The sequence below is a fragment of the Cyprinodon tularosa genome, unplaced genomic scaffold, assembly GCF_016077235.1.
Source record: "Cyprinodon tularosa strain WSP-4 unplaced genomic scaffold, ASM1607723v1 ctg440, whole genome shotgun sequence".
Classification (NCBI taxonomy): domain Eukaryota; kingdom Metazoa; phylum Chordata; class Actinopteri; order Cyprinodontiformes; family Cyprinodontidae; genus Cyprinodon; species Cyprinodon tularosa.
Window position 1 is genome coordinate 423761 of NW_024039164.1, and position 13783 is coordinate 437543.

At 36.0% G+C, this 13783-nt stretch overlaps 1 protein-coding gene across 1 annotated transcript in view; it reads right to left on the reverse strand.

The window, feature by feature from the left end:
• The window catches only part of scfd2 (sec1 family domain containing 2), a 160023-nt gene that overhangs the window by 8610 nt on the left and 137630 nt on the right, over positions 1-13783 (reverse strand). The window contains exons 6-7 of the mRNA XM_038300144.1: positions 13303-13448; positions 5741-5875 (exon numbers count right to left, since the gene is read on the reverse strand). Of these exons, the coding sequence (XP_038156072.1) occupies positions 5741-5875; positions 13303-13448 (281 nt within the window). The remainder of the gene's footprint in view (positions 1-5740; positions 5876-13302; positions 13449-13783) is intronic.

The window sequence follows — 13783 nt, forward strand, 5'->3', positions numbered from 1 at the left end:
TCTATTGGTTGGCTGGCAGCGGTCAGGACAAACCTCTAAGTGCTAACCGAGCAATCAGAGCGGCAGGGGGTGGACCTGTGGCAAGGGTGGCTGTCCACGTGAAGCGGCAGCCTGTGATGCGACATGTGGACTGAGGCGTGTCAGGGATGGTTTAACATGCTTCTGCAAAAAAAGGTGCGAGCGAATATTATTCAGGCTGATTCTGCTCGTGTTATGTTACCATTTTAAATTAACTAAGACATCAAGGGACATGCCTGCTCCATGTGAGAGCCCAACACAAGCAGTGTGCGCCTAAAGACACACACCATGAGCCATGTGTGCTGCCATGGGGCAAGCAGAGGGAGGGGCCATGAGCACAGACATGATTTACAGTGTAAGAAAAAGGATGATGAGGCTCATCAAAACACCTAGCAAATAAATAAAAAATCTTACACTTAAAGCTTACACTGCAAAAAATTGCAATCTAAATAATTGTTTTTTTTCTTGAACTGAGGAAGTAAGTGAGACACTTTGCCAAAGGAACAAGAAAATTAACATTTAAAATAAGAAAAAAACAACTGCATTGTCTTATTTCAAGTGCATATTATCTAATTATCTTATTTTAAGAGTAAAAATAGTAATTTCATTGGCAAATCATCTTATTTACCCAATCAAATTAATGGTAAATACACAGAATTAAAGAAATTTTTACTTATTTCTACATAGTTTTTCCAGTGTAATGTTAGGCTCTAAATGGATAACATGGAGAGCAAAACAAATTTTCACATCAAGCTAAAAAAAAGGACAAAAAATGACTTCAGATTATTTCCAAACTTGTTCTTTTAAGGGTAAAATTTAGCAAACTGTGTGGAAGGTTACCTCTGCATAAAAACAAACTATTAAAAGGTATAGTAGAGGATGTTCTTTTTCCAGGTGGATCATAAAAATAAACGGTCCTCCTTATAGTCAATCATTCTGGTGATATGTTTAAGTAAGGCCATCCTAAGTGCTCGTCTCCATTTCCACTTACTGGTGTGATTCTTACAAAGAGGAAAAACTGCAAATCTTCTTTTGGAAAGTGAGCTTGTATGAGCGATGCAAACAGCAACTTTTAAACAGGGTGTGCACGAGGAGAAATGTGCTTGTGCACGCTCTCGCACGCGTTCAATTGGACGATACCTCTCGGTGGAGACGGTGGGTCTTTTCAAAATTTTGCGAAAATCATCCGCTATACCTTTTACATTGATAAAATGTAAGTGAGGTTTTTTTTTTTTCCAGCTGAAAAATATTGTTTTGTATTCATGCAAATCGTTCTTCAGACTCCTCTGCAATAATAAGAAAAAAACAAAACAATTTTTGATCAAATCAAAGACAACGACAGATGTTAATATAAATTATTATGAAAATGTATTCTTTTTATAATTTCTGATGTCTCTTTCTTAGATATTGGAAAAGGAAAAAAATCCGTAAAGCAAACTTACTGTTAAATATATCATAGCACATCTGTTTAGCTTCTTTTTTGACATAAATTGCAATTATTTTATCATTTTTACCGTTCACTTATCACAAGCTAGGTGTGTCCAGAAACAACCTTTTAATTTGTGATACGACACCAATATGGCAGCTTAGAGGATTCATTCTTTATACAAACTTTTTTCCTTATTTTATATAACAATTGACCTACAAACTTTAAATAAAAGTGCATAGAAGTTAAGTGTTTCTATGAGCTTCCTAATAAAGGAGATTTTAGAGGCAGGCTGATACAGTATATTCCCATGTTAATTTTTTTGGCTGATATCGATCCAATTTCGGATATTAACATTGGATCGGGGCAGCCTTCTAACAAACATATTGGTATATTTTGCTCAGTAATTCATTCTTGGCATGACCTTAAATGCTCAGCTGTCCATTATTTTGAGACCTTACTGTTGCGTCTACTTCTAGCTCAGATGCATGGATCTGAGCTAGCTGCAACTCTCCTCTCTTTATTATGGTGGCAAAATCGGTTAAAATGTGTTTCTACCACCTAAGGGGCGGGATGAAAAAGTTAGCATCTTACCTTTGTTAATTGTGACCAGACAAATATTTTGAGGCTCTGACATTTGGAAATTCCCCTTTTTTTTTTTTAAATTAACGGTTATATTTCAAATGTAATAATTTGCTGATCCCTCGTCTTTAAGGTTAGGATTCTTACTGCGATAGTTGAGTGAAGGGGGTGGGGGCACAATTAAGAGTCTCAGACAGATTTGTCTGAGACGAGGTCCTTCTTAATACAAAGCAACAGTGCTACCATGATTTCCCATAATGCAGTGCTCCTTGATAATTTCTCATTTCAAACTAACTCGAGGGTTGAACTCCTATCTTATGAAGGCTCTTTAACCTATAAATTATTTAACCTCACATACAGAAATATAATAGTAGCTTACAATAGCTTTTATGCTCCTCGTATTTTTTTTATTATTACATACCACCTAAAAACCCGTTAGGGGCAGCATCATGCTGTGGGATGTTCATTTAGAACAGGGGAGCTGGTCCCAGCTGAAAGGATGCTGAACAGATCAAACACCTTCATACATAAAAAAGGCTCAAATTCCAGCCCATCATAATGACTTTATGTTACGACCAAAAAATGATCAGGGATGTAAATTTAATTACAAACTGCAGATAGTTTTTTTTTTTCTTGTAGGACAGACCCCCATGTTAGTAAGCTGCTGTTATCTTTTAGATCAGTTATTGTTCCTTTCAATGGCAGGTTTTCAGGTTTAAAATGAGGCCCCACCTCCTGGTAAAGGCCCAAACGCCTCTCCTCTTTATTTCTCTGTGATCATATGACACCATCAATAACGTTAGTGTCCAAACAGCGGATTGGACGACGTCCCATTTTTTTAAAAGTCATTTATACAAACCTACTATGGAGGAGTTGGACTGAAGCAGCGGGAGCGACTCTTGGACAAGTGGGACTCTGTTTCAACAAAGACTAAACATGGCACACCAGACACACAAACAAGCGTGGTCACAGACAGTTGGAGGGGCTCTCCTGAGCAACACTGCACAGGCCTTCAGCTCAGACAGCAGGGTCCAGTCTTATAGCCTATAAACCATGTTAACGGCGGGTTCTTTGGTTAAAAATAGAGATTTTATAGTGGTGTTTTATTGCCTAAAAAGGGTTCACGCCTCAAGTTCTGGTTTATAACTTTATTCTTTTTGAGTTATCCTTTTTTTAGGCAACGTTTCTTAATAAGTGCTAAACTAGGCCAAGGTTCCTGTATTCACAAGCATAATTGTTAACCTGAGTTGTTTTTCCTTCAGCGACTGTTATGATGTTGAAGGCTGTATGACTCAAATCAACCTTCGCAAGGATCTTTTCTCTAACAAAAAACGTATTTATTCTCTTAAAAAGAATAACTAAACTCTTTAAAGTAAACTTTTATATAAGAGACTAATTTGCAGAACCTTACAAAGATATTTCACACCTTTCAAACGTGTTTTATTGGGCCTTGCTGTGATAAACCAAGACAAAGGGAGAATAACAGATACTGACCTTATTGCATTTGAATGTTTTTTAAATTAAAATTCACTTTTGAAAATAACTTAAGCAGGTATTAAGCATACTTTTTACTAAGCACACATTTTGATTGAGTCCACATGTGTTTAACACACATGTGGACTTACTGGTATAGTATTTTTTTAAATAATGAGGCAGAAACCTTTTCTACTTTTAACAAATCTCTGCCCAGGTCCACCTTGAAAATGAGATTTACCTGGTTAAATAAAGGAAAAAAAAAAAAATAAATAAACTGTTATTTTCTGCAGGAAGTTGCTTACACAGATTTTAATTTAGAGTATCAGAGTTAAAGGGATTGATACTAACTTACACCACAGCATATACTACTTCCTTCTTCAAACCTTTGTCCTGCTCTGTGTTTGTCTGAAGCCTGATACTAAATACCTTTCTAAGCTATTGAATGTGGAAGAAATAAAACCCTTTTAAGTGGAACACTGACATGATCCCCTGTCCATGTTTGGAGGTGAATAAGGTGTATATAAAAAGCATGTATTCATCAATGTGCACCAACTGATTTGGATTAAAAGCCAGAATTCGAGTGCTTTTTTTTCCCCAGTGGGGAGGCCCATCTAGAGCAGCATTTTTGAAAAAGGAGCAGCTGGGACTCCATGTGGAGACACGTGGCTGTTGGTCCTAAAACCTGTGTTCTGTGCTTTTTCTCCTTCTTCTTAAGGTGTTTACAAATCCAGTTAGAATAAAACATGACATGTTTTTAATAATACATGGAGTTGCATGTAGTGTCCTAAACAGTGGTGGAGTCTTCTCGTATACCAAAAACCAATCGAATTTATGCCAAGTTATCACACCAGTTTATTTATATGAATGCCAAAAAAAAAAAAAAAACACTATAAAAACACTTTTTAAAAACAAAACATAATTTCATTTACAGGTTTACTTTTTGTACATATATCTAGCCCTTCTGAGCCTTTATGAAGGCAAATCTGTGTTTTGCATGGTCCAATATTGTGTCACAAATGTAAGAAAAAATGTACCAGTTTAATAATGGAGAAGCTTTTAGTCAGCTTTATATCTTTTTAATATATGAAAACTATTTATTTTCTGAGAACGTGTATGTTTAAGCAACTATGCAAATTAAGAAACTTCTATAAAAAGTACACTATATTATGTTATTTTCCACGAGAATCCCAGATTCTTCATTCTTCTCTGCCTTTTCTAAAAAGTGCTTTAAATCAGTCCTATCTGTCTTTATCCATGATGCATCAGATCCTGACGTTTGAAAAAGGAGGCAGAGAGTCAAGTCAGCAGAATAAAACATTAGCCTTGCTGCATGCAGTTAGCCAAGCCTTGTAGCTAAACCAGGTCCTGGAAAAAGAGCGAGTGAACCGTCTCCATCTGTCTTTTGGACTGCTGATTAATTTTGATGTTTGGCTGATCAGCCTAAACCCTTTCCCCTCCAGCTTCTCTTGGTAGGTTTGCTTTAAGGGATTTCACCTCTGCGACTTGACCTGTCAATCAGCTGCACCATGATCTGCTAACAGTTCCTGTTAGCTCAGGGCGCACATAAGAGGTGCACCCTGAGCTCTCCTATACCTTTTGCATTGCAGAGGAGGTACTGCGCACGTACAACTTTTAACGAGAGTCAATGGGCAAATAATTTTGTACCCTAGGGTGAAAATTTAAAAAAAATTTTTGTTAATCAAGGTCAATTGGTGGGTGGGGCGGCGCCCTGGCCTCCTCTAATGACCAGCCGCCACTGATCCTAGACCTGTTTGGTAGATGGCATGTATAACATCAACACTAGCCTTTTTTCTGATAATTTTTTTGTAAAGGTTACTGAAAGAAATTTCCCAAAACTTTCTACCAACAAGGCTATTTTTTGTTAATGATTTCATTGTGGGGGTCATAAAGCTGGGTTGTTTATGTGGACTTAACTGATAGCATGACAGAGTTTGTGTTTTTGCACAAAAAGATAAATAAATCTCTTGTATGCAATTTGAAATGAACATAAAGACAAACTAAAGGATGAGTAAAACAAAATGTAAATGTATCTATCCTTTTTAGGGTAGATATTTTACCCCACTTCCTACAGTAAAAGATGAGAGAAAAACTAACCCAAAAACCAGGATTGTTTTCTTCGTGGAGAATAAAATAGATTTCTATTCTATTCTATTCTTAGAAAACCCTGGTTGCTGTGAAAGTTGTTGGAGTGAAAGCATAACTTCTTATATATCTAACCTTCATAAACATGCTGAATCCGGTCTTCAGCAGGTCTGTAAGGCCTCCTGACATGTGTTCGATGTCGGGGCATTCGGGTCGGTCTGGTTGGAAAACTTCCTCCAGGATCTGTCGCAGGAACGGACGGTATGTGGCCTGGAAAACATGGGAGGACGGTTACTGATCAAAACAATGGTGGGGACAGCACTTCTAGTACTAAAATTCAAAACCAACTCTCTGTGTATAATTAATATGAATACTTAGTTTCTCCTTGACTGTGTCCTCCTATTACCCCCTCCCAGTGTTGTATAAAACGTCTCCCAACAGAGTTATAAACAGCTCATCTCAGCCAAACAGCCTGTTGACTTATGAGTCACTTCAGGAAGAGGAGCTTAAACACCTCTGCAGCCAAGACAGAAAAATCCATTAAATGTGGCTAAAAACAGCCTGTTGACCAATTATGAGTGGGTGGTGAAGCGGATAAATCAAGCTAAGAATCACTTGAAAAAAAAAAAAGAAAATAATATTTGTTTATTTTCATTTTAGCCAGATGTAAAGAGATATTCCCATTTTTCTTCAATTTAGGATGCATCTCATCAAACTTGAGAGCAACAAAACCTACCATTAGCAGAAATAACCAACAATAAACTTCCCACTGCTTTAAAAAGCATTTAGACAGGTACAATAACACCCACTGTAGGTTAACTGCTACCATATGAGGCAATAAGATGTGTCTGGAACCAAAGATCAAGACTTTGGTTTTTTATTTAAAGACAAAAACACAGTTTTCTTGACAAAAAAGAAGGTTCCCCTAGAAGGGAGAATCTTCTATGCTAAAGGGATGTATGGTTATTAGGAGGTATTGGCAGTTAAAAAAAAAAATACTGTTACCTAAATAACCCATAAATCTGCCCACAAAGCATATTTTTTCTGTCATATTCAGTCATCCTTGGTTTATCAAAACCACCCGATTTCTCATTTAATTCAACCCAACAGAAAAAAAAACAAGAGCTTACATAAACACACGCCCTTGATAAAGCAGGAGCTCAGAAATATCTTCTAATATTTTGAATAGCTAGGTAAAAAAAAGAAAAAACCCTCACAACTAACAAGGACTTTTTCCCCCCCAGCTGCGCAGGCCGAAATATGCCATTTATAACTCTTAGCTGATGGACCAAGAATTCAAAGCAGGTTTTTTTATTTTATGGAAGTGAAGTTTTGCTGTATCAGAGAACAATAAAGACCCAGATAAGACTTGGCAGAGCTCGCTATGGCAGAAGTCTGTGCAGATGCTGGTCTGGAACGCTGGATACGTTCTTATTCTCCCTGAGGCTAAAGCATGGTGACATGGCAGTTTATTTATTCATTTTCAAAATCGAGGTGAAAATGAGCACGTTTATTAATATGATTAATAAAACAAACTCACCTACAGATCAAAAGTTGCATAACTGTTTATATACGTGTTGAAGTTTCCACTAATATCCTCTTTCTGTTTGTTTACCCACCTCCCACTACAACGAGCAGCCAAATGAGGATTTTTGAAATCATACAGCCTAATGGGTCAGTGTGCAGAAATGAACCTCGACGTAAACAAAGTGATGACTCATTGCATGCTGATCAAACCTGTGGTCACTCACCTTTCTATTTTCATCTGTTTTCACAAAGCTACAGTAAAAGCAGTTCAATTAAACTACCGCCTCAAACACCCACAGAACAAAAGCAACATGGGGATTACTCATATCACCATGACACGGCCTAAATATTCCTCTGCAAACACAAGCATGCATGTAAAAACAGGCTGCTTGAAATAAGAGTATCAAGTATCTGTTGAAATACTTTTAATGGTTAATAGTATCTGGTTGTAGGGAAAAAAAAAAGTTTCATAACCAAATAGTCCCACTTTGACACAAAAAAAGTATCAGGCTGGGATGTTGCAGTGAATAAAATAATCAGCAGTTTTGTTTTTATTTGTTCCCTAAAAATGGGTTGCATATAACGCATCCCTTTTTTTTTCCAGATTAAAGGTACATGTTTTGGAGTATGTGGGTTAGTTTGCTGCGAGGTTCAGCAGCTTCAAAAAGGTCAGGATGTCCACGTCATACCCGACGAATTTATCAACAAAGCAATGAGGAACAACAAATTTCAGGATCTCAATTTATCTGTGGGGCGTTCTGGAAAAACCAGTGAATGTCACAAAGACCCCAACTACTTGGTAATGGGCCATAATAATGTGGCGGATCAGTAGAGACTGGGTTCTCTTATGTAAGTCCCATCTCTGTGCTCTTAGAGCCTAACTGGGGCTCTTACACCAGCAGGGAAATTAAACCTCCTCTCTCTGGAGACCTCAGTTTATTGGTTCAGGCTCATTCTGCCACAGGTTTGACCACTTGCAGCTAATTTAAGTTCTCCTTTTCTTGGAACAGCTTTCAATTTCTGCACTCTGCTGGCATGAACAGCTATTACTTGAATTACAGGAGCATAATTAATGCAAACAGAGGAGCTGTCATGTGTCTGTTAATGTTGTCGGTTTTTTCAGAAGTCTTTCTAATCATTAATATTCCATACTTATTCAAAATAAAGCACTAATCACCTCATACACAGACTCTCATGATTTGAAATTGCTTTAACACAAACAGCGTATCAGCCAATCATGTTGCAGCAGCTTGATACATTTAAGCATCTAAACGAAGGGAAGATGACTCGTTAAAGCTCAAACCATGGATCTGATTCAGGATGAAGGAGGACGTAGGAGTGGCTGAACATTTTACGAACTGCTGACCTGAAAAAAAAACTTTGAAAATTAAGCTTTGATTTGATGAGGCTGAAAAAATTTAAAACTTAAAAAATGATGCGTGATCCTCTGAGAAATGACTTAAGCTTCAACATTTACGGTCAGGTTAAAATGTAATCTAGATACGAAGAAAACAGACCCATCCTTCCCTATAAGTCTGCTGGTAAAGTAGAATGGAGGAGGCAGCTGTTGGGCTTCTCTTAAATGAGCATCATTTAAACTCTCCAGTCCACAGAGTTTTACTGACCACAGACTAACCACCTTGTAACAGAAACATCCTGAAGGATAATACTACATGTCACAAATCCCAAGTCATCTCAAACTGATTTCTTAAAGATAACAATGAGTCCATTGTTCTCCAGTGGCTACCCAGTTAGCAGAGCTCACTCCAATGGAACGTGTTTAGGATGTATTGGAGTGAGCCAGTCTCACACTGCAAAACGACACCTCTTCAAGGAGCATCTCCTATCCTAACTCTTACCCATAGCTCTGTTCCCCTTTATTACTCTGTCCACCTTCCCTCTATCTTTTTGCTGTCACCACTGATTCTGATTAGGGATTTTTTCCTTTAGAGAACTTTTTGTCATATTGATGATAACTATGAAATTGTGTCTACTTTGTAAGTCGCTTTCGATAAAAGCATCTACTAAATGCATAAACATAAAACAATCTAGAAACAAGTAAAAATGTCTTAAATTTATGTATTTAGTGTATGTACCCTTAATTTGAGTGGGTAAATAAGATGAGTTGCCAATGGAATTAGTATTTTTACTTTTAAATTAAGATAATTAGATTATATTGGGGCCACAGTGGCGTCAGATGAAGGAGCCCTGGAACCGGAGGGTTGTCAGTTCAAGCCCCGGTGTAATGGTGTCCTTGGGCAAGACACATGACCCTTGTTGCGTAGTAATGGTGATCAGAGGGACTGGTGGCGCCATTGTACGGCAGCCTTGCTTCAGTCAGTGAGACCCAGGGCAGCTGTGGTTACACTGTAGTTTACCACCATCAGTTTTTGAATGACTGAATGCAGTGAAAAGAACTTTGGTCAAGTCCTCTGACTTGAAAAAGCGCTATAAGTATAGGTCCTTTAGCATAATAAGCATTTGAAGACAATAAGACAATGCACATTTTTCTTTTTTTGTATTTTAAATGTAAACTGTCTTGTGCCATCGGCAAAGTGTCAAATTTATCTCCTCAAATCAAGAAAAAAAAAAGTACTTATTTTAAGAAAAACAAAAAAATCCTCCAACATTTTACTGAAGGAGAAAATAAAGCTCTACATCTTTCTAGTTTTTGCTAATTCTAGTGAACTACAACTGTTTTTAAACTCAGAGAAACAGAAACTGGTAGAGAATAAATTTTGTTGAATTTCCAAAGGACCAAAAAGCACTTTTATTAATTCTATTTCTGAGAGCTTTCCATACATGTAATAAACATTCATTATATGACTGAATAAGTTCCTTCTCTTATGAACTTGTTCTGCTTCACAGCCGTCTTTCCAGCTCTTCGTTCCATTTATGAATAAACTGTTTTCCTTTGACAATGCCAACATTTTAAATACATCATATTACTACATAGTCTGGTGTTTTGCAATGGACATGTGAACCATTTGCAAATTATTTACCCTGAAAAACTTTCTGTAGAGAAAAAGGCATTGATTTGTGGGGCTTGAAATATAACAGAGTTTTATTCTGACCTTTTCTTGGACCCTCAGCCTCTTTTTTTTTTTTAGATATGTGTATTTCTTACTCTGAGTAAAACACTTTAGTAAGTTTTGTTTATATAATTTTTACATACTAATATTGCTAAAATTAAGCAGTAAACAAACCAAAGGCACATTTTTATTGTATAACAAATAATAATAATAAAAAAACTTATCTGATTGCTTTTAAATGGAAGTAGTTCAATCTTGTGTAATTTTAAAGGCTCAGTGCATCATTTTACAAAACATTTAAAATTTTCCTTCTTTTTCTTTTTTTCATCTTTTTCACCAATAAACTTATTTTTGACAATTAATTAAAAGAGTGACCTTGATTATGCCTTTTTAAACAGCATACAGTGACCAACTTACAAAACATCATGACACTGAAAACACCCTTGACTCCCTTGAGGTGAGATGCTCCTTAACTTTTACTGAAATAAAACAAGCACTCCGCTAACAGAGCAACTTGACTCAGCCTGCCCCTAAATAACCTTTAAAAAAGGATTCCAGGAAAATGGGACCTTAGTGTATAAAGAAAAGCTGAATCTGACAGTCATCTGGATCAACTAATATCCACCTTAGTGAACTCCAGCTGGGTTAGCTGATGGATTTCTGATGTTTCTTGAAAACCTGCGGTAGCTGGCAGATGTCATGCTGTTTTCCTTTTACATGAAGTTATTTCCATAATTCCACCAAAATACAAATAAACAGATCTGTTCTAACAAAGTTACTGTGGCTCATTTGCATATATAAGATGCTGGTCTATAATTTGAAATAGGTTTATTGTTTTTCCTTGTCTTAAGTAAAAAGAAACACTGGGATTGCATTGTGCAGTTTAGTGATAACATTTTTGTATTAATAGACAATATAATCAATTATATTCTCTTTCCATGGCAAGTTTTGTATGTTTGCAAAAATAAACATAAAAAGACATAGTGGCGTTAAACACATGTAACGTAAAAGACAAAAAAACATTTGATCACGATGAAGCTTATTGACACCAGCTGTCCACTCTGATAGTGCTATTTAGACTAAATGTATCTACAGTCTTTCCAAGTTCTGATGCCAAGCGAATCCTTCTTGCAGCCTCCCAAAAGAACATTAAGGAAAAAGAAATGTTGCCAAACACCAACCGGGACATGATGATGATTAATTAAAATAAAAAGTCATAGGTTAAAACATTTTCATTTGAATGAGGGCAAATTTTATGCAATCAGATGCTATTTCACCAGTAATTACACCATTGATAAGCCCTGGATTCTGATCTTTAGTAGTCTGCATTCCCTCCACATTATATAGAGCAGTCAATCAATCTATCCATCTATTAATTTATTTGTACTTATTTGTATCAGTATAAGTAAGGACTTTTACTTCAGCATCCATCTAATCTGCAGCAACATCTGCATTTTCTGTACATCTGTATCTAAAGTGATCGATGAGTTTTCATCATTATTTTCATAACTCCACTGAAAGGTGCTAACTAGTTTAGCCTATTACCTCCTTGATTATCTCGTTTGCATAAGCACAATATCATACCTTTCATACCTTAAAGGAAACACACACCAAGGGCATTATTTACTAAAAAATCTAGCAAATGTAAAACTTAATAAAAAATTACAAAACATGTGCAAGCCTGATATGGTAATATTTCAGAAAATATTGTCTGCAACCAGATTGACCTACTGTGAATAAAATAAAAAAAAATTATGTGACTATGCCGCTTTAAAACTCTACCTTACTTCAAGTTTCTCTTTCACATGAAACTTAACAAATTGATACATCCCTTTAAAAAAATTTCTTGAAATCTAGACATTCGCAGCAATATTTCTGCAATAGTTTTGTCCAAACAGTAAATCAGGTGGATTCATATTAATAAGTTTCCATTTTGACCAAATTCTGTTTATTACTTAGTACAACAAAACAGAAAAAGGGCTATAATCCTATTTAAAACTGAAATATTAAAACTAAATAAAATTTATTTTGAATGTATTCGTTAAAATTGCACAACAAATTAACAACAAATTGAAATAAAAATAAAACATAGTGATCTAAAAAGATTGAAGAACTATAAAGGGTTTGTAAAAAGAAGGAACATTGTTGAAAATGTTGGATCCCGGATGAGCCCCCAAAAGTTGCTAGTACAAAATCTCGATGTAAATCCATCTTGACCTCAAATAAGCATTAAATTATATAAATTATCTATTTTAACCCTTGCCCAATGCTGCATTTCATTTTTTCTATGTTTTTCCATAAAATGTTAAGAATTTAGCTAGAATTCACTAACCTTAACAAGCAGTTATTTGACTTTGCAAGCAATCTAAAAACAGTTTAACATGCAGCGCTGAATAACTATGGCTAAAAATGATTTGAGTGGCAGTTTTAGATTAAGTAGTAGAGCTTCACATTGCAATACAGAGATAAAAAAAAAAAACTTAACCCCACACTGCTCCCCGGGCACCACACAATGGCAGCCACTGCTCCCCAAGGAGATGGGTTAAAGGTGAATTTTGTTGCTCTGTACTTGTGACAGTGTAATGACAATAAAAAGCTGAGGGTAAAATTACTGGATGCAATGCTTGCTACTATATTGTATTCTTGAATGATATGAATAATAGATTTGGCCTTTTGGATTTCCACTACCTGTTATGAATATACTGAATGTATATTTTATGTTGCTGAGATGATAAAGCAAAGGGTGTTGGGGATAAGAAAAATAAATAAAGATAAAAACAACAAGTAGCAACAAGATCACACTTACACTGCAAAAAATGCTAATCTAAATAAGTAAATCTTTCTTAAAATAAGGACATTTTTTCTTGAATTAACCAGGTAATTTTTGTCAATGAAATAAGACAAAATACATTTGAAATAGGAAAAAAAAAACACTGTATTGTTTCATTTCAAGTCTATAACATTTAATTGTCTTATGTGAAGTATAAAAATACTCATTCTATTGGCAGATCGTCTTATATACCTACTTAAAGTAAGGTGAATACAAGTATTTTAAGAAAGTTCTACTATTTTTTGCAGTGAAAATAGCACGCATCACTGCAATCCCAAAATAATGAGAGAAAAAGAATCATCTCTGACCTGGTGGACTCCATCACTTGCAGTGTAAACCGACCGCAGCTGCTTGAGGTGGTCTCTCATGTGGCTTAAACCGCGGAGGGTCTCAAACATCTTCTCCACTGCAGAATGGGCTCTTTCTGTGCTCAGCTCATCTGGGGTTGCACAGCCTGAGGCACAAAATAGAACAGCAGAATTTATCCCAAACTCATACAGAGTTTTAGATTAAAAAAATAAATAAGAATCTGTGGGAAAAATTAAAGTGTGAAAGTTTGTAAATCAAAAATCCAGGTAAATCAAAATCATTTAGCGTTACTTTAAAAATGGCTGTAGGAAAAAAAGAAGACATTTTCAAATAAACCGTCTGGGTTTGTAAAAACAAAGCGCCATATTATGCAGCATGTCACTTCTGTGGGCAATTTCCTCGGCTGGGTGTGTACCGAAACCAATTACCAAGGTAAATACATAGAAGTTTGAGGACAAGCGCTCCTTTATTTTAACTGCC